Source organism: Microcaecilia unicolor, chromosome 4, assembly GCF_901765095.1.
Source record: "Microcaecilia unicolor chromosome 4, aMicUni1.1, whole genome shotgun sequence".
Lineage (NCBI taxonomy): Eukaryota > Metazoa > Chordata > Amphibia > Gymnophiona > Siphonopidae > Microcaecilia > Microcaecilia unicolor.
The window spans coordinates 176,539,441-176,566,982 of NC_044034.1; the positions used below are offsets into that span (position 1 = coordinate 176,539,441).

The 27,542-nt window shown below is 41.7% G+C and overlaps 1 protein-coding gene across 3 annotated transcripts in view; it reads left to right on the top strand.

Annotated features, from left to right (window-relative positions):
• The window catches only part of SBF2 (SET binding factor 2), a 919,918-nt gene that overhangs the window by 832,235 nt on the left and 60,141 nt on the right, over positions 1-27,542 (top strand). For all 3 annotated transcript variants that reach the window (XM_030200990.1, XM_030200991.1, XM_030200992.1), the window contains 2 exons: positions 10,116-10,300; positions 24,196-24,372. In XM_030200990.1, the coding sequence (XP_030056850.1) occupies positions 10,116-10,300; positions 24,196-24,372 (362 nt within the window). The remainder of the gene's footprint in view (positions 1-10,115; positions 10,301-24,195; positions 24,373-27,542) is intronic.

Consider the following 27,542-nt stretch of genomic DNA (forward strand, 5'->3'; position numbering starts at 1 on the left):
CTCAGCCGCCTTTTCTCCAAGCTGAAGAGCCCCAGCCTCTTCAGCCTATCCTGATATCCCCTGTATCATCTTTGTTGCCCTTCTCTGCACCTTTTCCCCTCTCAGTCGCTCCTCTAAGTTTTTTTCTTAACCATTTTTCTCATTTTATCATAGCTTCCTTTTTTAAAGTTAAACGCTAACATATTTGACTTCCTATCTTTACCTTTTTGAAAGCAAATTTCAAAGGCGATCATGTTATGATCACTGTTGTCAAGCGACCCCCGGACCGCTACCTCCCGTACCAGATCATGCGCTCCACAAATGACTAAGTCTAGAATTTTTACTTCTCTCGTCGGCTCCTGTACCAGCTGCTCCATAAAGCTGTCCTTTATTTCATTGAGGAAGTTTACCTCCTTAGTGTGCCCTGATGTTACATTAACCCAGTCTATATGGGGGTAATTAAAATCAACTAATAACGCAACAAATTCTACTGAAAATATCTGTGTATTGAAGGTGTTTTATTCCATTCAATCATGAAAATGTGGAGAAAAAAAGACTTCAGAAACCATGGAGAAATCTCTTAAAGGAGAACCTTTTCAAGTATTCAGAGAAACATGATGGAGTCTGTGCATGCTGACGTCAGCAAGTAATGAGGAAGGAAATGACGTATACATAATGAGGGGAAGCCGTCCTGGATTTAAAGACGCCATTGAGAGGCCTAGTGCATGGTGAAAGTGATAAGCTTGTGAATATGGATGCAGTGTCTAGCCCTTGAAACCGCCCGATGGTGGCGAAACAGGGTCTCCTGTTGGGCTTTATGGTCATCGAGGAATGTGAATATTGATGTGGACCAGTGGCATTGTCGTCATTCAAGCTAAGTTATAAATGAGTGTTTGTTCACCGGACATATGTGGTTGAAATATTGCCTCCACCTTAAAGTATTGTAAAAGGTGTTTGTACAAGTATTTCATGAATGAAGAGTGGAGTTTTTTTTTGTGAAGACTAGTGATTGAAGAGGTTTTTCTCTGAATACACGGATATTTTCAGTAGAATTTGTTGCGTTATTAGTTGATTTATATTCTACTTATTTCTTTATTATATATCAGGGTAATTAAAATCACCCATTATTATTGCGTTGCCTAATTTATTTGCCTCACTAATTTCCTTTAACATGACTGCGTCCATCTGCTCATCCTGGCCAGGCGGATGGTAGTACACTCCTATCTCTATCCTTTTCCCCTTTACACATGGAATTTCAATCCACAATGATTCCAAGAGGTCTTTTGTTTCCTGCAGAATTTTCAATCTATTTGATTCAAGCCTCTCGTTAACGTACAATGCTACTCCTCCCCCAATCCGGTCCACCCTATCACTACAATATAATTTGTACCCCAATATGACAGTGTCCCACTGGTTATCCTCCTTCCACCAGGTTTCAGGGATGCCTATCATGTCTATTTCTTCATTCAGTGCAATATATTCCAATTCTCCCATCTTATGTCTTAGGCTCCTAGCATTTGCATATAGGCACTTCAAGGTAGACTTGTTATTCCTTATCACATCATGTTGATTACTTGACAGTACTATTTTACTATCTTTCGTCTGGTTTTTATTATTTTTATTTAAGGACATTGAATCTACTACAGTATCTTTTGCAACCTCACTATCAAGAAACCCTGTCTTCCCTGTTTGGGCGATATCTTTGGAAGATACCTTATTCCAAACCATACGCTTTTGAGTGACTGTCGGCCTTCCCCCCCGTTCCTAGTTTAAAAATTGCTCTTTTTTTTTTTTTTTTTAAATGATGATGCCAGCAGCCCGGTCCCATCCCGGTTAAGGTGGAGCTCATCCTTTCAGAATAGGTTCCCCCTTCCCCAGAATGTTGCCCAGTTCCTGATAAATCTAAAACCCTCCTACTTGCACCATTGTCTCATCCACGCATTAAGACTCCGGAGCTCTGCCTGTCTCTTGGGCCCTGCGTGTGGAACAGGTAGTATTTCAGAAAACGCCACCCTAGAGAATCTGGATTTGAGCTTTCTTCCTAATAGCCTAAATTTGGCTTCCAGAACCTCTCTCCCACATTTTCCTATGTCATTGGTACCCACATGTACCAAGACAAGCCAGCTCCTCCCCAGCACTATCTAAAATCCCGTCTAGGTGACGCGTGAGGTCCGCCACCTTCACACCAGGCAGTTTATAAACAGGCCTAGTTTATTTATTGTTATTTTTTGTGCTTGTATGGAGATTGTCTCTTGAGATGTACTACAAGCCATAAATGTGGTATATTTTGGCATTCAACAAATGAGAAGGTTTTTCCAACGTAGAATCTGAGTGTTGTGCTAGACTTCCCAGGAAAAGTTGTATTTTCTTCTTCATTAGGAATTTCCCCATAAATGTGAAAAAATGAAACATATGACCTTAGTTCTTCAGTGCATGGCTATTGCATGGACCTATGCTTCTTAAGTAAACAGAAATGTTACTTTACATTTTTGGAACATGCAACTTTGGAGTTTTTATCTTCAGATGTGATACATTTTGCTGGTTTTGAAAATGCAGATTTCAAGCAAAGCCATTGGACCCATCCCAGACTCCATATAAGCCAGCAATAAAAGCAGTATATTTTTATATCAATGAAGTATTTTATCTTGACCAATAACATTCACTGCATACCAAGAAAGTGTCAAAAAAGGCTAAATCAAAACCTGTTATTCTTCTGTAGTGATAAAATCAGAGTATAAAACAAGTATTTAAGTATATCATTCCTGATTAAGTAACTGTACTGTACTACTACTACTACTACTTATCACTTCTATAGCGCTACAAGGCATACGCAGTGCTGTACACCATACACAAAAGACAGTCCCTGCTCAAAGAGCTTACAATCTAAGTAAGTCAGGTAAACAGACAGAACAATTAAGAGGTAAGGGAAATAAAGAGGTGGGGTACAGGGCAAGTAAGTAGTGGTTAGGAGTCAAAAGCAGTGTCAAAGAGGTGGGCTTTTAGTCTGGACTTGAAGTGGGCATTGGGCAAGCTGTTCTTTCACTCCCTCCCCTTTGGTGTTCAGTTCCTTTATATATTACAGCATGCTTATTGTTGTATTATACTGCTCTTTCTTCCTGTACTCTGTGAGCTAGGTCTCCATTCATTTGCTTTTGTTTTGTTAAGTATTATATGGTGAAGGAGAAGCAATTTTTCCAGAGGCTCAAAAATAGGACAGGTGTTTTCATATATCAACTCACCAACAACCTGATCGCAGAGATAACTTTTAATCTCACATTTGAAAATATATTTCCTCTTAAAATATTTCACTGTCTACCAGAACCAGCTGTAGGCCAACTGGTGCAACAGGTGGGCATACACATGAGTATGCCCATCATTTCCATTTCAAGGTCCTCAACTTTGGAACTCTCTTCCAGTTTCACTTTGGTTACAGTCCTCTGTGGCCAAATTCAAAAACAAATATTAAGACTCATTTATTTACCAACACTTTGGAGTGGAGTGGCCTAATGGTTATCGTAGAGGATTGCGGACCTGGGGAACCAGGTTCATGTCCCTCTGCAACCTAGGCAAGTCCCTGGGCAAGTCACTTAACCCTCTGTTGCCCCAGGTACAACAGTAGTACAATGTATTACTTAGATTCTGAGCCTACGAGGGACAGATCCAGTACTGTAAACCGCTTGGGTCTAAGTGGTATATAAATACTGAATACTTTTTCTTAATATTCCTGACATTTCTATCGATGAGCTATTGAGGAGTCCTCGAGGACATTTGTAGCATCCCTTATGTTCTTCCCCACCTTCTATCCTATCAAACATTATAGTTATTTCCCTCTGCCCTACTGTGTACGTTTCCCTTTTTTACTCCCCTGTTTACTAAGCCTCGCACTAATGCCTACACAGCCCATTCACATTCTGGGGAAGGAGGACCCAATTCCGAAAGGATGGACTCCACCTTAACCAGGGTGGGACCAGGCTGCTAGCATCAGCATTTAGAAAGGAGATATAGAGCAGCTTTTAAACTAGGAACTGGGGGAAGGCTGACAGTCGCTCAAAAGTGCATGATTCAGAATAAGATATCTTTCAAAGATATCACCAAAACAGGGAAGATAGGGTATCCTAATAGTGAGGTTGCAAAAGAGACCATAGTAAATCAGGTGTCCTTAAATAAAAATAAAAATCAGACAAAAGATTGCAAATTAATACTGTCAAGTACTTAGCAGGATGTAAATGGAAACAACAAACATAGTTTGAAATGTCTATATGCGAATGCCAGAAGCCTAAGAAATAAGATGGGAGATTTAGAATGTATTGCACTAAATGAAAAATTAGATATAATAGGCATCTCTGAAACCTGGTTGAAGGAGGATTACCAGTGGGACACTGTCATACTGGGGTACAAATTATATCATAGTGATAGGGTGGATCAAATTGGTGGAGGGATAGCATTGTATGTTAAGGAAGGCCTTGAATCAAATAAATTGAAATTTCTGCAGGAAACAAAACACATCTTGGAATCCCTATGGATTGAAATTCCATGTGTAAAGGGGAAAAGGATAGTGATAGGAGTGTACTACCATCCGCCTAGCCAGGATGAACAGACAGATGTGGAAATGTTAAAGGAACTTAGGGACGCTAACAAACTGGGCAACACAATAATAATGGGTGATTTCAATTACCCCAATATTGACTGGGTAAATGTAACATCAGGGCATGCTAGGGAGGTAAAATTCCTTGATGAAATTAAGGACTGCTTTATGGAGCAGCTGGTACAGGAGCCGACGAGAAAGAAAAATTCTAGATCTAGTCCTTAGTGGAACGCATGATCCGGTGCAGGAGGTAATGGTGCTGGGGCCGCTTGATAACAGTGATCATAATATGAACAGATTTGATATTAGCTTTAGAGTAAGTGTACGCAGGAAATCCAATACGTTAGTGTTTAACTTTCAAAAAGGAGACTATGATAAAATGAGAAGAATTGTGAAAAATATCTTATAGAAGCAACTGCAAGGGTCGAAAATTTACATCAGGCGTGGATCTGTTCAAAAATACCATCCTGGAAGCCCAGGCCAAATATATTCTGCGTATTAAAAAAGGAGGATGAAAGACCAAACGACAGGTGGCATGGTTAAAAAGTGAGGTGAAGGAAGCTAATAGAGCTAAAAGAAAATCTTTCAGAAAATGGAAGAAGGAACTGACTGAAAATAAGAAACAGCAAAAGGAATGTCAAGTCAAATGCAAAGCGCTGATAAGGACGACAAAGAGGGACTTTGAAAAAAAGATTGCATTGGAGGCAAAAACACATAGTAAAAACATTTTTAGATATATTAAAAGCAGGAAGCCAGCAAAAGAACCGGTTGGACCTTTAGATGACCCAGGGGTAAAAGGGGCAATCAGGGAAGACAAAGCCATAGCGGAGAAATTAAATGAATTCTTTGTTTCGGTCTTCACTGAGGAAGATTTGGGAGAGATACCAGTGCTAGAAATGGTATTCAAAGCTAACAAGTCAGAGAAACTGAATGAAATTTCTATAAACCTGGAGAACGTAATGGGGCAATTTGACAAATTGAAGAGTAGCAAATCTCCTGGACTGGATGGTATCCATCCCAGAGTACTGATAGAATTGAAAAATGAACTTGCAGAACTTTTGCCAGTAATATGTAATTTATCTTTAAAATCGAGCATGGTACTGGAAGATTGGAGGGTGGCCAATTTAACGCCGATTTTTTAAAAAAAGATTCCAGAGAAGATCTGGGAAATTATAGACCAGTGAGCCTGACGTCGGTGCCGGGCAAAATGGTAGAGACTATTATAAAGAACAGAGCATATTCAAAAGCATGGATTAATGAGGCAAAGCCAACATGGATTTAGTGAAGGGAAATCTTGCCTCACCAATCTATTACATTTCTTTGAAGGGGTGAACAAACATGTGGCTAAAGGTGAGCCGGTTGATATTGTGTATCTGAATTTTCAAAAAGTGTTTGACAAAGTACCCCATGAAAGTATCCAGAGGAAATTGGAGAATCATGGGATAGGAGGTAGTGTCCTATTCTGGATTAAAAACTGGTTAAAAGATAGAAAACAGAGAGTAGGGTTAAATGGTCAGTATTCTTAATGGAGAAGGGTAGTTAGTGGGGTTCCCCAGGGGTCTGTGTAGGGACCGCTGCTTTTAACATTTATAAATGACCTAAAGATGGGAGTAACTAGTGAGGTAATTAAATTTGCTGATGACACAAAGTTATTCAGAGTTGTTAAATCGCAATTAAACTCTGGAATTCGTTGCCAGAGAAAGTGGTAAAGGCGGTTAGCTTAGCTGGGTGTAAAAAAAAGGTTTGGATGGCTTCCTAAAGGAAAAGTCCATAGACCATTATTAAAATGGACTTGGGGAAAATCCACTGCTTATTTCTGGAATAAGCAACATAAAATGTTTTGTACTTTTTCGGGATATTGCCAGGTATTTGTGACCTAGATTGGCCACTGTTGGAAACAAGATGCTGAGCTTGATGGACCTTTGGTCTGTCCCAGTATGGCAATACTTATGTACTTACTAGGAAAAAAGGCTCGTTTCTGAGAGCAATGAAACGAGCGCTAGCAAGGTATTTGTTTCCTGGAATGAATGTTTTGAAAGGGATTGTTATTTTAATTGTGTTGTGTTGATAATGAATAATTGTAATTGTATGTGTGTGTATCAGTGAGACACATGTCCAATGGGGGGGGGGGGGTTCTCCGACTGAGTGTGTGTCAGACAGTTGAAGACAGAGATGCACTTTTTCTGGTGGTTTGCACATTTGGCAGCACCTTCTTGTTGTGTGTGTGTGTGTGTGTATGAGTGAGAGACAGTTGCAATGTGTGTGTGTGTGGGGGGGGGTTAGTATGTGTGACAGAGAGAGAGAGTAAGACTGTTTCACAGACTGAGTGTGTGTCAGAGAGTTGAAGACTGAGAAACACAGCATCTGTGTGTGTGTGTATGAGTGAGAGACAGGTGAATTGGGGGTGGGGGGTGTAGACCGCTGAAATGGGGGTGGGGGTGTAGACTGTGTGACACAGAGAAAGAGAGAATCAGAGTGTTTGACAGTCTGAGTATCTGTCAGAGAGTGGAAGACACAGATACACATTGTGTGTGTGTGTATCAGCGAGACACATGTGCAATGGGGTTGAGGGGGTGTAATATGTGTGACACAGAGAGTAAGAGAATCAGTGTGTTTGAAACAGTGTGTGTGTGTCAGAGAGTGGAAGTCTGAGATACACATTGTGTGTGTATGTATTATTGTCATATAGATCCATTTGGGGGGGGGTGTAGTATGTGTGAGAGACAGCTCCAAATGGGGGGTGGGAGTAGTATGTGTTTGTGAGAGAGAGAGAGAATGAGACTGTTTCACAGACTGAGTGTCTGTCAGAGAGTTGAAGTCAGAGATACACAGTGTATGAGTGAGATACAGCTGTTTTTTTTGTTTGGGGGGGGGGGGGGGTGTACACTCTGTCTGTGAGAGACAGAAAGTGAGTATGTGTGACAGTGATAGTGACTATGTGAGAAACATAGAGTGTGAATGTGTGAGAGAGAGTATGTTTGACTGTGATAATGAGTATTTACGATACTGAGAGACACAGGTCGGTAGCTTGCTGTAGACTCAGTGGTGCCAGTCGGTCTATCCGTTGTAGTTCACAGTGTTGTTGCGATGAGCTGTGCTGCACTTTTCCTGGTGGCTTTCACGTCTGGCGGCACCCTGCGTGGTATCTCAGCGTCTGTTGTTCAGAAACAAATGGAACAGATTTAGGTGGTTTTTTTGTTTGTTGAGTATCACGAGGAACTGAGTGAGTGTCACGGCACGAGGGGCGGGAGGGCAGAACAGCGCAAGCAACTTAGCCAGCTGGCTGTTGTGATCAGCTGTGCTCCGAGGGCGGGGCTAGCGAGTGGAGGGCTCAGAGGACGGCAGGGCTCCGAGGGCGGGGCTTTGAGGTTTTGACAGCGAGCGGTGCGATTCTTGTGGAGGGCGGAGCTATTACGAAGCCGACGAACACCTCAGGGCTTCAGGCTTCACTGCAACGCTGCCAGCTTCAGAACGTTGGAGGTGCTTTTTATTATATAGGATGTGGCATTACTGCACAGCTTAGTAAACGGGGGGGGGGGGGGGGTAGTCTGGCGCTCTGAAGGTACTCCTGTAAAGCAGGGTAGCAAAATTTTAGTAAACTTGGAAAACTTAGGAGTCTGGGTGGAGTATAGGCATGACTCTCACATTTGTAAGTTTGAATGCTGTAAACTTTGCACATTTCTCCAGGTGTGAGCAATTACAGCAGCTCCATGGCTGGTATAAGTTCTCATGCTTAAATGATAGGTATATATTTCATCTGTTATGCTAATATTCTATAAAGGAAAGTACACTTTTATAGACTTGCCCTTTAGATATCTAATTTTGCCACAAGGTAGATAAATCTTTGCACAGATTTAGATATGGGAAAAATGATGAAATTTTTGCTTAATCCTTAATGCCCTTATTTTGGAATCATTACCAGGTGAAAATGGCAGTATTTAAACATCTACACAGGCCCAGAATATGGGCTATTTGTACCTGATGAAGCTGAGTACATCTAGATGTCAAGGGGGCATGAATGGAATGGGGAGAGTGAGTGGCCTGGGCAGGCATACAATACAGATGTGCGTTCCCCAGTTCCCATAGGAAGTCCATATCTGTACTGAAAAAAATAGTTTAAATTCACACCTGCCCTGAGACATGTCTAAGTACCTGCTGTAGCAGCAACTGTAAATCCTGATGAAACATAGAAAAATGAAGGCAGACAAAGACTATATGGCCTATCCAGTCTGCCCATCCTTGACATCTACTCTCCCTTTCATTCCCTTAGCTTGGGACAAGTACATAGGATCTCTTTCTTCAATTCAGATGTCTGCGGACCCCTTCATCACTTACCGCCTCCAATGTCAGCAGTTGCCATGATCCCACCTCCAAAGGAAGCAGGCCCTCTCTAATGCCAGCCCGACCTTCCTCCCCTATCAGCCTCCTCTGATAACCGTCTACTCCAACTGCAACCACCCTATGATGGCACTCCTTCTCATATGTAACCTGCTAATGGCTTCCTCCCTGATGATTCCCCTCCCCATTGCAGGACCCCCCCCAAAGATTTCCCTGTAAAGCAGCCCCCTCCCCGCTTGTGTGCCCTCCCCTGATGCAACACCCCTATCACAGTACAAATCAAACACCCACCATCAGGCACCCCAGCCCTCACCACCCACTCCTAACCCTGGTCTTATCAGGGGTCTTGGTGACATGAATGATGCTCTTCTGGGCCATTAGAGGTCTTTTGCAGTTTGTCTTTGAGGAGCATCGCAGGGGAAGCAAATGGACATCACTCCCACCCCAGTAAGGCCTAAGGTAGGGATAGGGGACTATTTGAGCTGATTTGGGCTGCAGGAGGGAGGTTTGCTTTGGTGGTGATGGTACCATGTGGTAGTGTTGCCAAAGGTGCCTGCTTTGGGAAGGGGAAATACTTGGGGCCTGCAGCTGGGGAGGGACATCAGGGGACAGCATCAAAGGGGGTTACATATGGGATGGATGCCATCGGTGGATGGTGGGGAGAGGAGCCTGACATGCGGGGGATTAGAGGCAGGAGGAGAACAGTGCTGGGGGGGGGGCTGCTGCCAGTTGGTGCCCTTTGTATAGATAGAATTTTTTTAAGTTGCACATATGTGAGGGGGGAGGGAATTGTATGTTTTCTTTTTCTCCACATACAGCTTTCAAAAATTGCTGCTTCCTCTAGATGCAACCCTCCACCTGTTTTATAGGAAGCTCTATGTTTGGCAGAGCCTTAATACTGTGTGAATGCCATACATTCTGACTTGGATGCATGCATTAAAATCTGTTTTCTGCTTCTCGCTTTCCATAAGTCAGGCATATATATAGATAGATTAATTTTACCATATATATTTCATGCTGTTTATTACCTTCTTTGCTTGCAAAATAGCTGTATAAAATGTTTCATTCAATGGTTAAATGTGTATTGTATATATGAATATACATTTGTATATGTATGTAAACTTTGTTCTAAACTTAATTATTACTTTTAAAATGGTATTTAATTCTAATGTAGTCATGCTTTATTCATTATCTGTCTAAATTTTTTTTTAAGGTGTATGGGCAAGTCTTCGTTCAAGCAATCGATTCATCAACACTCAGGCGCCACCTAATGATATTGGTGCTAGACTAGCAGGAAAAGACCATCCACCCATGTTCAGCACTAATGTGTCTTTGCAAAACCACCTCCTGAAACGTCAAGCAGCCCTCTACATCTTTGGCGAAAAGTCTCAATTAAGGGTAATTAGCTATGCTGGACTCTAGTGAATAATGCAAAGATGCAACAAAAATGGTGTGAAGAGCAGTGCGTATACAGTACAGAAAATGTGCCTAGGATTGAGAGCGGTATAAAGTGTGTCTGGCACTGTTAAGTTGCCATGCTAATGTACTACAGAGAAGACTGTGTATTTTCCTCAAGTTGTAAAGATATTTTTAGTATTTCTGTATTGTGCTTCATCTTGCATTTGCAAGAAAAATGGGTAATTCATAAATGTAATAAATGAAATCTTGTTTAAGAGAAATGTATTATCTACAATTAAATGTAATTGTATGTCCCCATAGGGGTTACAATCTAAGGGTGATATTGCATTAGCACATTCTAACATGTATTAATTTGTGTTATTTATCATGGGTCACAAGAAGGGGCTGTGGGATTTGAATCGGGCTTCCCCTGTTCTCAGCCTACTGCTCTAACCCCTAGGCTACTCCTCCACTTCCCAGTCCAGTTGTTGCACTTTCTTGTTCCTTTTCAGTTTACTCCAACTCCCTTCTTAAACCATGATGGATTTTATCAACAAATTCTTTGAATTCTTTACAGAGGCAATGAATAGCATTAGCATTTTAATTACTGGGGCTTTTTTATACACTGATAATCCCCTAACCTATTCTTTTTGGCCTGATTGTATGTTTCCCAAGGGATCTAATAAGCACTGTTTCTTGTCATCTTCTTTCAATGTCTTCATGATGTTTGGGGAAGCACCAAAAACAGCAGCCATTATTCCTTAATTTAAGAAGCTTTATTTACATGATAAATTTTAGAACACTTATCTTTCTCACCTTTCTACTAGGCACTTGACTCTCAAATGTCTCATCCCACGGTCTAGGAAACTGAAGCACTCACGTCAGCACCATCCACGCAGCCACACATCCTGGAGCATGGCAGTGTGGATGGTGCCGAAGCGAGCGCTTCAGTTTCCTAGACCATGGAATGATTTTCCAAGAGCTACTGAGCGGTGATGAGCGGTCCATCTTTCAATGAAGGGACGAAATGTCTTCAGAAATAGACTGTCTAAAGTACTAAAGAGGGCTTTAAACTAAATCTGCTGGGGATGGATGAGAAAAGCCCAAAGTAATTAATAACCCTCAGGGAAGTAAGTCATCAAGTACCATTATAGAAAAGGGGGGAAAAAGTAACATCTGGAAAGCCTTGTATACCAAAGCCCGTAGTATGGGAAACAAATTTCTAGATCTAGAGGCTGCAATGATAGAAGCCGAATTGGATTTAGTGGCGGTCACGGAGAAGCGGTTCACAGAGTGTCATGACTGGGATGTAGTTATACCTGGCTATAATCTATTCAGGAAGGACAGGATACGAAAAAAGGATGGAGGAGTAGCACTATATGTTAAGAATAGTATTAAAGTGACAGAACTGCAGGACGTACGGGGTAAGGAAGAAGCACTGTGGGTTATGTAGGAGTATTGTGGGTTATGTACGATCCTACAGTTAAACTGATAAAAGGGAAAGGAAAATGTATTTACATTGGTGTAGTAAACAGGTCACCTTCACAGTCAAAAGAAATGGACAGAGACTTAATTGAAAACATCCACAAAATAGCTAGGAAAGGGGAAGTACTATTGATAGGTGATTTCAGCATGCCAGATGTCGATTGGAGCGTCCCTGCCATGCAGTCATCTAGAAGGAAAGAGATCTTGGATTCTTTTTACAGGAAGAATTGTTTCAGCAGTGGATAACGGAACTGATGCTGGATGGAAGTATCCTAGATGTCACGATGGTGACTGTTTCCTTGTCTGTGCTCACCTCGCCCTCTGGTGGCCAGAACCGGTGGCTGCTATGAACTGTCACCCGTTCCAGACTTTAGCCTAGTCCGGTCCGGATCTTCCGGGCTGCCAGACTTGCTTCTCTTGTTTGTGCCTAAACAGCACCCATAGCTGCCTTGTGAGATTCCTGCAGCTGAACTTCAGCAGCTGATGAGCTTTATTAATCACCTGGAAACTTCTGTGTTTGCCTTTGCATCGTCTAAGGTCTCTGGTTTGTTGGTGCTTTGTTGCACTTCTGCCTAGTCTGGTTTCTTGTTTGAGTTTCTTGTCCGGTTCTAGTTAGTCTGTGTGTAGTTTAGCTTAGGTTTATTGCTTCTTTCCTGGTCTAGTTTCTGTTTGTCTGTGTCTCTTTCTTAGTGGCTGCGTGGCAGCTTTTAGTCCTGACTCTTTTCTGTCAGTGTTTGTACCCTGTTCCAGTGGCTGCTTGTCAGCTTTCAGTTCCTGTCCTTTAGCTTGTCCATTTCCTGCTTTGTGTAGTATTGTCTGTCTGTGAGTCCTAGTCCAGTTTCCTGCCTCGCTGCCCATGTATATTCCTTTCCCCTCTGACCCTCAGTCTCTGTTCAACCTAGTTGGTATTCCGTTCCTGCCCTGTCCGGTAAGTCCTGCCGGCCGCCTGCACCCAGGGGCTCAACTCCTGGGGAAGGGCAGTCAAGTGCAGGTGAAGTCTAGCTGTTTCTGTCAGAGTTCTGCCTTGTCTCTGGTGTGGGGTGGTTTTGCCTGCCACTGCTGCTCCACGGCAGTGGCCCAAGAGCTCACGAACCTAGTTTCTGCCTGAAAACCTGACACTAGACATGGTGCTCACAAACGGGGAAAATGTTTCTGATGTTACTGTGGGAGATCATCTGGCTTCTAGTGACCACCGGATGGTGTGGTTCAATAGTAAGACAGAGGAGGAGAGGGCTTATTCAAGATTGAAGATTTCAAAAGAACTAACTTTGCCGAAATGGGGGAATTTCTCAGGAAAGAGTTAGCTGGATGGGAACAGCTGAAGGAAGTAGTGGGCGAAATGAAAGGCGCTATTTTAAAGGCAACACACCTTTATGTTAGAAAACTACATAAAAGTAAGAGGAAGAGAAGGCCGCTCTGGTTCTCGATCATAGTAGCTGAAAAGATAAGGAAAAGAAGATTAGCCTTCATATGTTACAAGAAGACTCAGAAAGATGAGGACAGGCAAAAATATCTGAAAAAGCTAAGAGAAGCTGGAAAGGCTATCGGGAATGTGAAGAGGCAAATGGAAGAAAGGATAGCCAATATGGTAAAATTGGGGACATGACATTTTTCGGATATATAAATGACAGGAGGAAGTGCCATAATTACATTGTGAGACTCAACGCTGAGGCGGAGGAATATGTAAAAGCTGATGAAGATAAAACTGAACTGCATAACAGTTATTTCTGTCCTGTGTTTATGGATGAAAGACCAGGGGTAGGACCACAGAAAACAAATGCTAATGGGGATGGATGTATGGTAGACCTGGCCTGATTGTCAGAAGAGAGTGTTCAGGAGGAGCTGGCTAAACTAAAAGTAGACAAAGAAATGGGGCCTGATGGTATACATCCAAGGGTACTCAGGGAGTTTGGAGATGTTCTGATGGCACTGCTGTCTGACCTCTTCGATGCTTCCTTAGAGTCTGGAGTGGTCCCAGAAGACTGGAGAAAGGCGGATATGGTCCCTCTGCACAAAAGAGGAAGTAAGGAGGAGGTTGGGAATTACAGATCTATCAGTTTGACCTCGGTGGTGAGTAAACTAATGGAAATTCTTCTAAAGCGGAGGATCATGAGGTTTCTGAAATCAAATGGAATGCAGGACCCAAGGCAGCATGGCTTCACTAGAGGCAGGTCATGTCAGATGAATCTGATTGATTTCTTCGACTGGGTGACCAAACAGTTGGCTATGGGAGGGGTGCTAGATGTGGTGTACTTGGATTTCAGCAAAGCCTTTGACATGGTCCCATAAGGGTGACTGATAAACTGAGTGCCCTTGGTATGAGACCTAAAGTGACTGACTGAGTTAAAAACTGGTTAAGTGGAAGGAGACAGAGGGTAGTGGTAAATGGAGCTTGCTCTGAGGAAAGGGCTGTTATCAGTGGTGTACTGCAGGGTTCAGTCCTCAGGCCAGCTTTTTAGCATCATTGTGGGTGATATTGCGGAAGGACTGTCTGGTAAGGTTTATCTTTTTGCTGATGATACCAAACTCTGTAATAGGGTGAACACTCTGGAGGGTGTGGATGGTATGAAGAAGGATCTAGTGAAGCTTGAAGAATGGTCTGATAATTGACAACTAAGATTTAATGCTAAGAAATGCAGGGTCATGCACTTAGGGTACAAGAATCCAAGGGAAAGATACATTATAGGGGGTGAAGTTCTTCTGTGTACGAAAGAAGAGCAGAACTTGGAGGTGATTGTGTCTGATGACCTTAAGGTGACCAAACAGGTAGAAAACGTGATGACCAAAGCCAGAAGGATGCTTGGGTGCATAAAGAGAGGGATGACCAGCAGGAAAAAAGAGGTGATAGTGCCATTGTATAAGTCTGTAGTAAGGCCCCATTTAGATTACTGCGTGCAATTCTGGAGACCGCGCCTAAGGAAAAATATAAATAGGATGAAGTCGATCCAGAGTGCGGCTACAAAATTAGTAAGCGATCTCTGTCATAAAACATTTAGGAGCAGTGATCCAAGGAAGGACAAACACTGCAAGAGTTGAATATAATGGGTCCTGCCAGAACAGCCTGGGCAGCGGAAGCCATGGGCTTTCTACTATCCTGAAAAGGATTGCATGTTCCCTCCAAATACTTAATTACCCTGACCTTGTATCTGCTCATGACCGCTTTACACAGTCTGGGCAGTAGCAAGCTCCACAATTAGAAAGAAACCCAGTATTCAGTAGATATAGTAATATAGTTTATTAGCATCAGTACCCAATGGCAGTACAGGCAAATCAGGTATTCACATGGTAGAACAGCAATTCACAACACGTCCTCTCTCTCCAGCCTTCTGGAGTCTTCCCTAGTCTTCTGCAGTCGTCTGCACCCCTCTGCCTTCTGGAGTCTTCTGCAGTCTTCTGTCCTAATACCCTTCAGACTGCCCTTTTTATACCCTTCTGACTCTATTCATTCCAATGGACCCTAGCTTTCTCACCAGAGCTCTTGGCCCTTATCAGTTGATAAGAATGACTTCACATGTTCCCAAACTCTAAGTATAAACAAAATATGTTCAGGACAACATCTGTGAAAAAATGACTTTACAGGTCATTTTGCCGTCCTCAGCTCCTCCTCCCTCTACTTGCACTTGACCCACTACTATCTTTCATTAGCCAAAACATCTTCGCTCATGACTACACGCAGGTGCCAGTCCCAGCATTGTTGACAAGAGCAAATTCCCCCTCCCTTGTCAGCTCTCTGGGAACTCATTTCAGCTTTTGCTGCAGTGAAATGTATTTTGTATCAGAGTTGATTTTTGATTTTAAGAGGCCTAGCTCTTGGCCTGAGCCATTGGCCTTTATTTCACTGAGAGCAAGTGACAGTATATTTCTACAGAGTTTATCCAAATGTCAATTTTAATTGAAACAGGACCCAACCTGGCCAAGTTTCGGTAAAATCTTCATCAGAGGTCACATAGTTTTCCACAATACATTCACAGATTCAATTCATGTACTTCAGTACCTGCACAGAAAAAGCTCTGGTCCAATTCCAAAAGTCAGTAACCATCAAGTCTGATGCATTGAATCTGTGAATGTATTGTGGAAACCTATGTGACCCCTGATGAAGGTTTTACTGAAACTTGGCCAGGTTGGGTCCTGTTTCCATTAAAGTTGACATTTGGATAAACTCTTGCAGTTGATGTCCTTTCTTGTATCGCTGCTGCTGTTTGGTTGTCTGTTCTGCTTCTGCAGTAGACTCCTGTTTGTTTCTGCTGTAAAACATCTAGGGACAGTCTTAGGAACCTCAACATGTATATGATGGAAGAGAGACAAGAGAGAGGGGACATGATAAAAACGTTTAAATACCTCAGTGGCATCAATATACAGGAGTTGATCCTTTTTCAAATGAAGGGAAACTCTGGAATGAGGGGACATACAATGAAGTAAAGATGAAATAAACTTAGGAGGAATCTAAGAAAATACTCTTTCACAGAAAGGGTGGTGGATGCATGGAATGGCCTCGCAGTGGAGGTTGTGGAGACGAGGACTGTGTCAGAATTTAAGAAAATGTGGGACAGGCATGTGGGATCCTTTAGGAAAGGAAGCGTTAGTAGTTACTGAGGATGGGCAGACTGGATGGGTCATTTGGCCCTTATCTGCCGTCATGTTTCTGTATTTGTGTGTTTCTATGTTTCTAATGTTATAGCCACAAAGGGGCCAATATTCAGATATTTATCCAGTTGTCAGCTCACTGAATTTACCTGGTTATCATTTACTGGAAAACATAACTAGGTCAAGTAGTTATGCAGCCCAACTTACAGGTTAACTTATATAGCACTGATATTCAGCACTGTCTAATAAGTGTAAGCATGCTGCCAGCATGCCCCTCTTCCCTCCTACTTAAAACAAAATGTAATTAACCTAAGAGCTGAATTTCAGGAGCTAAGATTTGCCCTCTTACTTTACCCACCAAATCTTTTAAATATACATCCCTTACAAACATGATCTGACAGAAATCACTAACGAAATCAAGCTGAGCTTGAACATCATGAACTCATGGGCAATAAAATGTCAGCTATTCTAATTTTGAGTGCTCAGGGACTCAGAGGGACGACGATGAATACAGAACATTTAACTGAGGCATTGTATGTTATATTGTGCTTCATGTTCACTCATGTTGGAGTATGTATTTGTTGAAATGTTGCTGATGCTAATAAACAGAAAATTTAAAAAAAAAACCCTCAATATAGAAAAAACACACTATCTCATTCTCTCATCCCAACACAATACGAACAAACCCATAAATATAATCACCCCAGATTACACCCTCCCTATCTCAAAGAGCCTGAAAATCCTCGGCGTTACAATCAACTGTAACCTCACACTTGCGAGCCAAGTGAACTCCACAACTAAGAAAATGTTCCACTCAGTGTGGAAGCTCAAACGCGTGAAACCATTCTTCCCGAGGGAAACATTCCGCAACTTGATACAATCAATGGTATTAAGCCATGTAGACTACTGCAATGGAATTTATGCGAGATGCAAAGAACAACTCGTAAAAAAAACTTCAAACCGCTCAAATCACAGCTGCCAGGCTTATATTTGGAAAAACGTGATTCAAAAGCGCCAAACCCCTCAGAGAAAAACTGCACTGGCTCCCAATCAAAGAACGTATTGCCTTCAAAATCTGCACCCTGGTTCATAAAATTATCTACGGCGAAGCCCCAGGATACATGACAGACCTCATAGACCTACCAACCAGCAATATAACCGGATCAGCACGAACATACTTAAACCTCCACTACCCAAGCTGCAAAGGACTCAAATACAAATCAACTTATGCATCCAACTTCTCCTACATAAGCCCACAACTGTGGAATGCATTACCAAAAGCCGTGAAAACAACGTACAACCACCTAAACTTCCGGAAATCACTAAAAACCAACCTGTTCAAAAAGGCATACCCTACCGATCCAACTTAAATGCCTGAATCCTGCAACACAACGAAGCCAAAGCTCGTAATGGACACTACATAACTCTTCCTCTCCACGATTCCCCAATGTATCTGTAATCACATGAACCGTATTCGACCATAACATCACTTTGTATTTGTTTCTTTACCGGAGTTGGTGAACGCCATTACGGTATTATGTAAGCCACATTGAGCCTGCAAATAGGTGGGAAAATGTGGGATATAAATTCAACAAATAAATAAATATTGACTTCTGGGTCTGTCTTTCCTTCCATCAGGTTCTTTTTAACTGTTGAGTGACTAAAATGATAAAGGGGATGGAACTCCTTATTTATTTATTTATTTATTTATTTATTGCATTTGTATCCCACATTTTCCCACCTATTTGCGGGCTCAGTGTGGCTTACAATACATTGTGAATGATGGACATACAGTTTGTTACAATGCGATTATAGGTTACATTGTGAAGAGTTATGGAAGACAAAGTTACATTGTGAAGAGTTATGGAAGACAAAGTCAAGTCAAAACATCTTTGGGGCATGGAAATTATGGAATGTGACATTGGAGAAATGATAGGATGATCGAATAATAGCAAGAGGGCATTAGGGTATGACAACTTTATCTGTGGGTAGATTTTAGGTGTGGAGAGAATACAGGGGAAGAGAATTCAGAAGAGAGTGTGTTGATGCATTTCTATTAGTGTGTATGGAGTTCATGTGTTTTGGTCCTTGCAGTAAGTTTTTTCAAAGAGATAAGTCTTCAATCGTTTGCGGAAGTCGGTTAATTCGTAGATCGTTTTCAGGTTGCGTGGTAGTGTATTCCAGAATTGCATGCTTATATAGGAGAAGGTTGATGCATGTAGTACTTTGTACTTTATGCCTTTCTACTTAGGGAAGTGGAGATTGAGGAAAGTTCGGGATGATCTTTTGGCATTTCTGGGTGGCAGGTCTATTAAGTCTGACATGTATGCAGGGGCTTCACCGTGAATGATTTTGTGAACTAACGTGCATACTTTAAAGGTGATACGTTCCTTGAGTGGGAGCCAGTATAGTTTCTCACGTAAGGGTGTTGCACTTTCGTATTTTGGTTTTCTGAAGATGAGTCTGGTTGCTGTATTCTGAGCTGTTTGAAGTTTTCTCAATATTTGTTCTTTGCAGCCTGCGTATAGTGAGTTGCAGTAGTCCAGATGACTGAGTACGAGTGATTGCACTAGGTTGCGGAAGACAGATCTTGGAAAGAATGATTTTATTCTTTTCAGTTTCCACATGGAGTAGAACATCTTTTTTGTTATGCTGTTCGCGTGAGTCTCAAGTGTTAGGTGGCGGTCGATAGTGACTCCAAGGATTTTTAAATTTTCTGATATTGGCAGATTTAGTTTGGTGTGTTGATAGCGGTAAATTTCTTCGTGTTGTATTGGGAGGTAAGTATGAGGCATTGAGTTTTTTCTGCGTTCAGTTTCAGTCGGAATGCATCTCCCCAGGTGTTCATGATGTGTAGACTTTGGTTGATTTCGTTGGAGATTTCATTAATGTCTTGTTTAAAAGGAATATAAATCGTTACATCATCGGCATATATGTAAGGGTTAAGGTTATGAATTGATAGAAGTTTTGCCAAGGGAGTCATCAGTAGGTTGAAAATAGTTGGCGAGAGGGGGGATCCCTGCGGTACTCCGCACTCAGGTGTCCATGTGGCTGACGTAGTTGAATTTGATGTGACTTGATATGAGCGTAAGGTTAGGAACCCCTTGAACCAGTTTAGGACATTGCCTCCTATGCCAAAATATTCAAGTATATGTAATAGGATTCCGTGGTCAACCGTATCAAAGGCACTTGACATGTCGAATTGTAAGAGGAGTATATTGGTGCCGGTTGCGATCATTTGCTTAAATTTGGTCATTAGGGTAGTTAATACTGTTTCTGTGCTGTGATTAGACCGGAATCCTGATTGGGCGTCATGCAGTATTGAGAACTTGTCGAGATAGTTTGTGAGTTGTTTGGTTACCATTCCTTCTGTTATTTTGGTTATTAGTGGTATAGATGCAACTGGTCTGTAGTTAGTTATTTCGTTTGCGTTTTTCTTTGTGTCTTTGGGTATAGGGGTGAGTAAAATTTTTCCTTTTTCCTTTGGGAAAAGTCCGTTTTGTAGCATGAAATTCAGGTGGTTCGTTAGGTCTACTATGAATTGTTGAGGAGCTGATTTCATGAGGTTGTTTGGGCAGACGTCTAGTTTGAGGAAAGGCTAAAGAGGTTAGGGCTCTTCAGCTGGGAAAAGAGACAGTTGAGGGGAGATATGATTGAGGTCTGCAAAATCCTGAGTGATATAGAACGAGTAGAAGTAAATCAATTTTTTACTTGTTCCAAAAATTCAAAGACTAGGGGACACTCGGAAGTTATATAGAAATACTTTTAAAACTAATAGGAGGAAATATTTTTCATTCAACGAATAGTTAAGCTATGGAACTCTTTGCCGGAGGAGGTGGTAACAGCGGTTAGCGTATCTGGATTTATAAAAGGTTTGGACAAATTCCTAGAGGAACAGTCCATTGTCTGCTATTGAGACAGACATGGTGGAAAGCAACTGCTTGCCCTGTAATTTGTAGTATGGAGTGTTGCCACGATTTGGGTTTCTGCCAGGTACTTGTGACCTGGCTTGGCCACTGTTTGGAAAACAGGATACTGGGCTAGATGGACCATTGGTCTGACCCAGTATGGCTACTCTTTTGTTCTTATGTAACCCATTTCATTATGCTTCTGGACTTATACACTACAGTTGCAATAATAAACTCATAAATATTTTTGGTCTATTTCCATGCACCTTCCACACTATCCTTTAGGGATCTCACTTTTTCTCCTGGAATGGCTGTTTGATTTGGTGTCTTTGGTATAGTTTAGAGTGGAGAAGTAGCCTAGTGGTTAGTGCAGCAGACTTTGATACTGGGGAACTGGGTTCAGTTCCCACTGCAGCTGCTTACAACTCTGGTCAAGTCACTTAACCCTCCATTGCCTCAGGTACAAATAAGTACCTATATAATATGTAAACCGCTCTGAATGTATTTGCAAAAAAAACACAGAAAGGCGGTATATCAAATTCCATTCCCTTTCATACCTTAGTCCCACTGATCTATCTTTTCCTTAATTAAGCTGTTTAGCTTGGAAATACACTTAAGAATGACTCCCTTACAGTCTATAGCCTAATGTTTAGTGCAGTGGGCTGGTAACAAGGAGACATATTTTCAAAGCACTTAGCCTTCCAAAGTTCTATAGAAACCTATGGAATTTTGGAAGGCTAAGTGCTTTGAAAATGTGCCTCAAGGGTAACTGGGTTCAGTTCCCACTGCAGCCTCTTGTGACCCTGGGAAAGTCACTTAATCCTCCACTGCCCCAGGTACAAAATAAGTACCTGTATATACTGTGTAAATCTCTTTGATTCTAACCATAGAAAGTCTGTATATCAAATCCCATCCCCTTCCCTTTTTGATCCTTGCAGTGGTTACAGGACATCTTGACACTGTATGAGTGTTGCTTCCACCAAAGCTTCTTTCTTACAGGAATATGATCATGGGATGGCTCTACTCTTTTAAGTCTAAAGCTTCAATCAATTCCCTCCAACGGGTCTCACAATCACGGGAGATCTGGAGAAGAACGTGGCTGTGGTTACACTTTGGGCCAAGATTGCAGCCCACATTGTCTTTGAAATTCAGGTGGAATCCTTTGACAGACAAACTTACCCCACAATCAGCCCAACTTTTCAAACAGCCCTTACCTGCACTACAAGAACCTAGGACTGCCTATATGCAGAATAGAGACCTGCAACATGAAGATCCTGCTGCTATATTCCAGCAGACCAACATAGGAATGAAGGGGAAGCAGAAGGGATTCTAAAGGAAGCATTATAGACAATCTTGCAAAAGAAATTGACATTGATCTGTTATTCCAGCAAGCAGCACAGTATGTTAGGCTTATAGTTACAGGGACAGATTTATTTAAATATAACACTGCAGAAACTTTAACTTACATAAGATCTTTTTTAAAGCATCTATCCATTCTCATTTTTAGGAAAGTTTGTAGCCAACTGCAAGCTCGTTTCTCTCCACTTAGGCATAAATCCCAGCAGGCATGTTTCACTTGAGAAGTTTGTCACACATTAGAATTTATCCTTATGCCAGAACTGGGCTTGTAGCGGTTCACTGTGCAATGTCAGATCGACTTTGGTGGTGTTTCTGGTTTTACTCATCTGGATTTATCAAGGTTATATGACACTGTTGACCAAGGGTCCTTCTGGTGCATGTGGAACATGATCTGGATTTTTTGGCACCTAACTGTAGTATAACTCAATTTTCCTGCTATCACAGGAGAAGCCAGTTAGTATTCTTGGAGCATAGTTCATGCCATTGGATTTTGACCTGTTTCATTTTGGAGTGTAGCAAGGCTTTCTTTAAGATATGTGTTCTCCAACATTGACATTCTGTCTTTAGCAAAGCTTACATGACCTTATTGCTAGGGATAGAGTTGTTATATTAATGATACCATTGTTTACATTTGTCTTCACTGGTTTGATAAGAGCAGCTGTTATGAAGCCATCATTCCTCAGCCATACCTCCTGGATTGCTGACACTGAGGGTCTGTCTTTTATTATTTGGAAGACCTCTAGTTTTCTGCTGTTCTTCAGATACAGAGTGTGCTTTAGTGTTGCAGAAGCACTCTCATTTTTACCACTTGCTATTGTACAAACCTCTTTAAAAAAAAAACACTTTTTGGCCAACCCCATGACCCAAAATGCGGTAGCCATATACAAAGTTTGGAACAGGAAAGAAGAAACTGTGGCCTGGAGACTATAAAGTGGCCCAAGGAATAGGCTGAAGAAACAAAGTGTCAAAGGAGACCTCTGTAGCCTCAGGCACCAGTGAAAATGTGTGACTATGGCGGAAGAACTAAGATAAAAAGAAATTATTTTTTTAAACCCTGCAGAAGAGATAATATCTCGTGCTATGCTTTTGGTGTCTTTCATATTTCTACAGGACAAAGAAGCACTTTTGTGCCTTTTCTGCAGAACGAGAAACTGTAGCTTTATGGAGTTCTTATTTTTTCTTATGTTTCTAATTGGACTCAAGAGACAAAGGAATTTTCTGGCTTTCCGTCAGAAGGTACTGATTTAGGTGCTGCGTTTCAGCTAAGGTTTCCTTGCAAATGTATGATTTCCTTGAATAATGTTAAATATGTCTTTTTTGAACCCTCCCAGTACAATTGTTCTTGAGGGGAAAGGAGCTGTGTCATCTTGAATCTTTAGGTATATGACATCATGATTTGAGCTGTAAGGATTTTGTTAGCACAAGTTCCACACTCCTCTTGTTTTTCTAGTGATTAAGGTGTCTATCTTCTCTTAGACTTACCTCACTTGGTTTCCCCCTTATTTGTGGACTATTGTAGCACTGAAGTGGAAGTTTTTATCTATATACTGTATGTGTTGATTTATGTTTTCCTTAAAATATGGTGGAGTTTTTGTGCTGTTTCTTATCAAAGGTCTTCTTTATAACATTTATTTGAAATGCAATTAAAAAAAAAGATTAAAAAAAAACCACCTAGACCAATATTAAAACACTTGCCAGTGAACATATAACTTTGTTGTTTCTGGACTTTTGGTCCTTACATGAAATACATCTGAACAGCCCAATACATGAATAGTGTGTTTTCTTTCTTTTTAATTCATTTATACTTGGTTTTATTTTTCCTTTTATGTTCTGGCACCAGTTTATTTATTGGTAAATTATTGTTGTACAATTCACATTCCCATTTCTGTCAATAGTTGTCTAATTATTTTTGATGATGTTTTGTGTGTTTCAGTTATTTAAGCATATTTGTACACCGCTTCAAAAGATGCTATAACTAATGACTTCAAATTAAAAATTACGAGGGGCAGGGCAAGAGCAGGCTGCAAAAAATGCAAGCTTTGCATGATCAATTTTCACTAATTATTATAGCAGTGCTTCTCAACCCAGTCAGTCGAGTTTTCAGGATACCCACAATGAATATGCATGAGAGAGTTTTGCATACCAAGGAGGCCGTGCATGCAAATATATCTCATGCATATTCATTATGGATATCCTGAAAACCTGACTGACTTGGTGTGCCGTGAGGACTGGGTTGAGAACCACTGCATTACAGAATCCTACATTTGTGTCTGTCACAAACCAAAGTCCCCCTCGGAATCTGGATATCACTAGACTGTATCACATATTTTATGTTCTCCCAGCACAATTACAGGAACATGACAAGAAGGGAGCGTTGCATTTGTTAACTGCTGGAGGAAAGACATGGCTGATGTAGGCACCTAATTCTCAAAGAAAAACATTTCTTTTACCTAACTAAATAAGACTCCTGGGAAATGTCAGGTAGTGATGAGAAAATGCTGATTTCGATGAGCTGTCTGTATCAGTCTGGCTAACACCTGTTACTTTCTTCTTTCTCAGGGTTTCAAACTTGACTTCACATTAAATTGTGAATTTGTTCCTCTTGAGTTCAGTGATGTCCGACAGGTGAAAACCAGCTTTAAAAAACTGATGAGAGCTTGCGTCCCAAGCTCCATTCCCACAGATTCTGAAGTAACATTCCTTAAAGCGCTTGGAGAGTCAGAGTGGTTTCTTCAGGTAATTCCCATAACTGATCCTTTTAAGTTGTGCTAGTAGCTTGTTGGTGTTCCATCATATATTATGTTCATTTAGGCTACTATTGACTTCAAATGTACTGGCTTTTTTAAACTGTAATGAAACTTTAATAACATTAAAAGTCCCTACAGTATTTTAGAGGCCTTGGCAAGAGTCCCTGACATATAAGGTATATTTTGAAACCTGGTACATAAATCACTTAGGGCCCTGTGTACTAGCATATTTCCCGTAGATACAAAATGATAAAAACCTCATGGTACACTTGACCCATAGTCAAGGAACAAGTAGCCTAATGGTTAGAGCAATGGGCTGGAAACCAGGAGACCTCAGTTCAAATCCCACTCATATAGCCTTAGGTACAGACTCAGACTGTGATCCCTCCAGGCATAGAAAAGGAGCCGGGGGTATGTAAGTTAAGCAAGTATTTGCTTAGGTGCCCTTAGTATGCTAAATATTTACACACATAACCCACACCTTAGTGTGAGAGCCTAGGTTATAGATTGCCCTTAATAGCAGTTGTGCATACAATTATGTGATTTACTTTAGGGTTGCTTTCACAAGTCTAAAGTAATCGCATAGTCTATACATAGTAAATGACGGCAGATAAAGACCTGTACGGTCCATCCAGTCTGCCCAACAAGATAAACTCATTTTACATGGTATGTGATACTTGATATGTATACCCGAGTTTGACTTGTCCTTGCCTTTCTCAGGGCACAGACCGTAGAAGTCTGCCCAGCACTCTGCTTGTACTAAACGTTCTGAAGCTAACGTCGAAACCCCTTAAAATTTACACTCCAGCCCATCCCCATCTATTCAGTCACGATCATATAGGGGTCGATATTCAAAGCAATGTAACCAGCCAGAAACTGTTTCTGGCTGGTTATATAGCCTATTCCGGGCTAACCACTAATTTTGAGCAGCACTTAACTGAACAGTGTCACTGAAAATAACAGGTTAGTGCAGAACTGAAAACCGGGTGTTCTGGGGGTGGCGTCAGCAATTGGCCAGTTAAGTGCTGGTATTCAGCTTTTAACCACCCAGGTTAGCATAAATAGGACAGCATAAAAATCCATTCTGTCTTTTTGCAGTAACCCATAGTTGGTTAAGTGCTGAATGTCGAACTTAACCAGTTATGCATTAGCTGGCTGTGGTATCCTGGAAATTCAATTCTGGTACCCAGACATAACCTGACATTGAATTTCCAGGTTTAAATTCAGTGGTAGTCTACAAAACGCTGATCACCACCAATTGAATATCAGACCCATAAAGGCTGACTATTTCTGCTATACATATAAGTTTCCCAGTCATCTTTACCCCCTAGCTATGGGGTTCTCTCTTACTAATCGGCGTACCTCAGGGTTCTGTTCTTGGTCCCCTCCTCTTTTCTATCTACACTTCTTCCCTTGGTTCATTAATCTCATCCCATGGCTTTTCCTACCATCTCTATGCTGATGACTCCCAAATCTACCTTTCTACCCCTGATATCTCACCTTGCATCCAAACCAAAGTTTCAGCGTGCTTGTCTGACATTGCTGTCTGGATGTCTCAACGCCACCTGAAATTAAACATGACCAAAACCGAGCTTCTCATTTTCCCCCCCAAACCCACCTCCCCGCTCCCCCCATTTTCTATTTCTGTTGATGGCTCTCTCATTCTCCCTGTCTCCTCAGCTCGAAACCTTGGGGTCATCTTTGACTCTTCTCTCTCCTTCTCTGCTCATATCCAGCAGATTGCCAAGACCTGTCGTTTCTTTCTTTACAACATCCGTAAAATCCGCCCCTTTCTTTCCGAGCGCTCTACCAAAACCCTCATCCACACCCTTGTCACCTCTCGTTTAGACTACTGCAATCTGCTTCTTGCTGGCCTCCCACTTAGTCACCTCTCCCCTCTCCAGTCCATTCAAAACTCTGCTGCTCGTCTCATCTTCCGCCAGGGTCGCTTTACTCATACTACCCCTCTCCTCAAGACCCTTCACTGGCTCCCTATCCGTTTTCGCATCCTGTTCAAACTTCTTCTACTAACCTATAAATGTACTCACTCTGCTGCTCCCCAGTATCTCTCCACACTCGTCCATCCCTACACCCCTTCCCGTGCACTCCGCTCCATGGATAAATCCTTCTTATCTGTTCCCTTCTCCACTACTGCCAACTCCAGACTTCGCGCCTTCTGTCTCGCTGCACTCTACGCCTGGAATAAACTTCCTGTGCCCCTACGTCTTGCCCCATCCTTGGCCACCTTTAAATCTAGACTGAAAGCCCACCTCTTTAACATTGCTTTTGACTCGTAACCACTTGTAATCACTCGCCTCCACCTACCCTCCTCTCTTCCTTCCCGTTCACATTAATTGATTTGATTTGCTTACTTTATTTTTTGTCTATTAGATTGTAAGCTCTTTGAGCAGGGACTGTCTTTCTTCTATGTTTGTGCAGCGCTGCGTATGCCTTGTAGCGCTATAGAAATGCTAAATAGTAGTAGTAGTAGGATAGCTGAGTTGGCTAGAGGCCGACTGATAGAAATTCCAGTCTAGTAAGCAAGCGACCTACCAAATGCACCACTTTGACTAAGGAGGGCAATGGCAAACCACCCCACTAATAGTGTGTCAAGAAACCATTACATATATGGCAGCCACTATTGTTTGCAGCTTGGTACTCGGGTACAGGGGACTACCTTTATTTTTACATATAACTAGGTACTGCCTACACTAGTGATGTTGCTTAAGGGTTAGGAAGAAAAGTTTGTCATTTTGCAGATGACACAAAGATTTGTAACAGAGTGGACTTCCCAGAGGGAATAGACAACATGACAAATGGTCCACAAAAAATAAAAGAATGGGCTAAAGTTTGGCAGTTAAGCTTTAATGCAAAGAAATGCAGAATGATACATTTTGGGTGCAGCAATTCAAAGGAGCTGTATAACATAGGAGGAGAGATGTTCATGTGCATGGAGTGATGGTGTCTGAGAATCTCAAGGTGGGTTTGATAGTCCCTATTGTAACAGCATCAAAGACCACTGAGGTGAAGAAACAGGAGAGCCTCCACTAATGCCTCAGGAAGAATGGAGGAAGGAAACTGGAGTTCATTGATAGACCTTTCTTCCAAATCTATGAGAATTCCAGATCGTTATTAGGTACACTACCCAAAAACCTATTC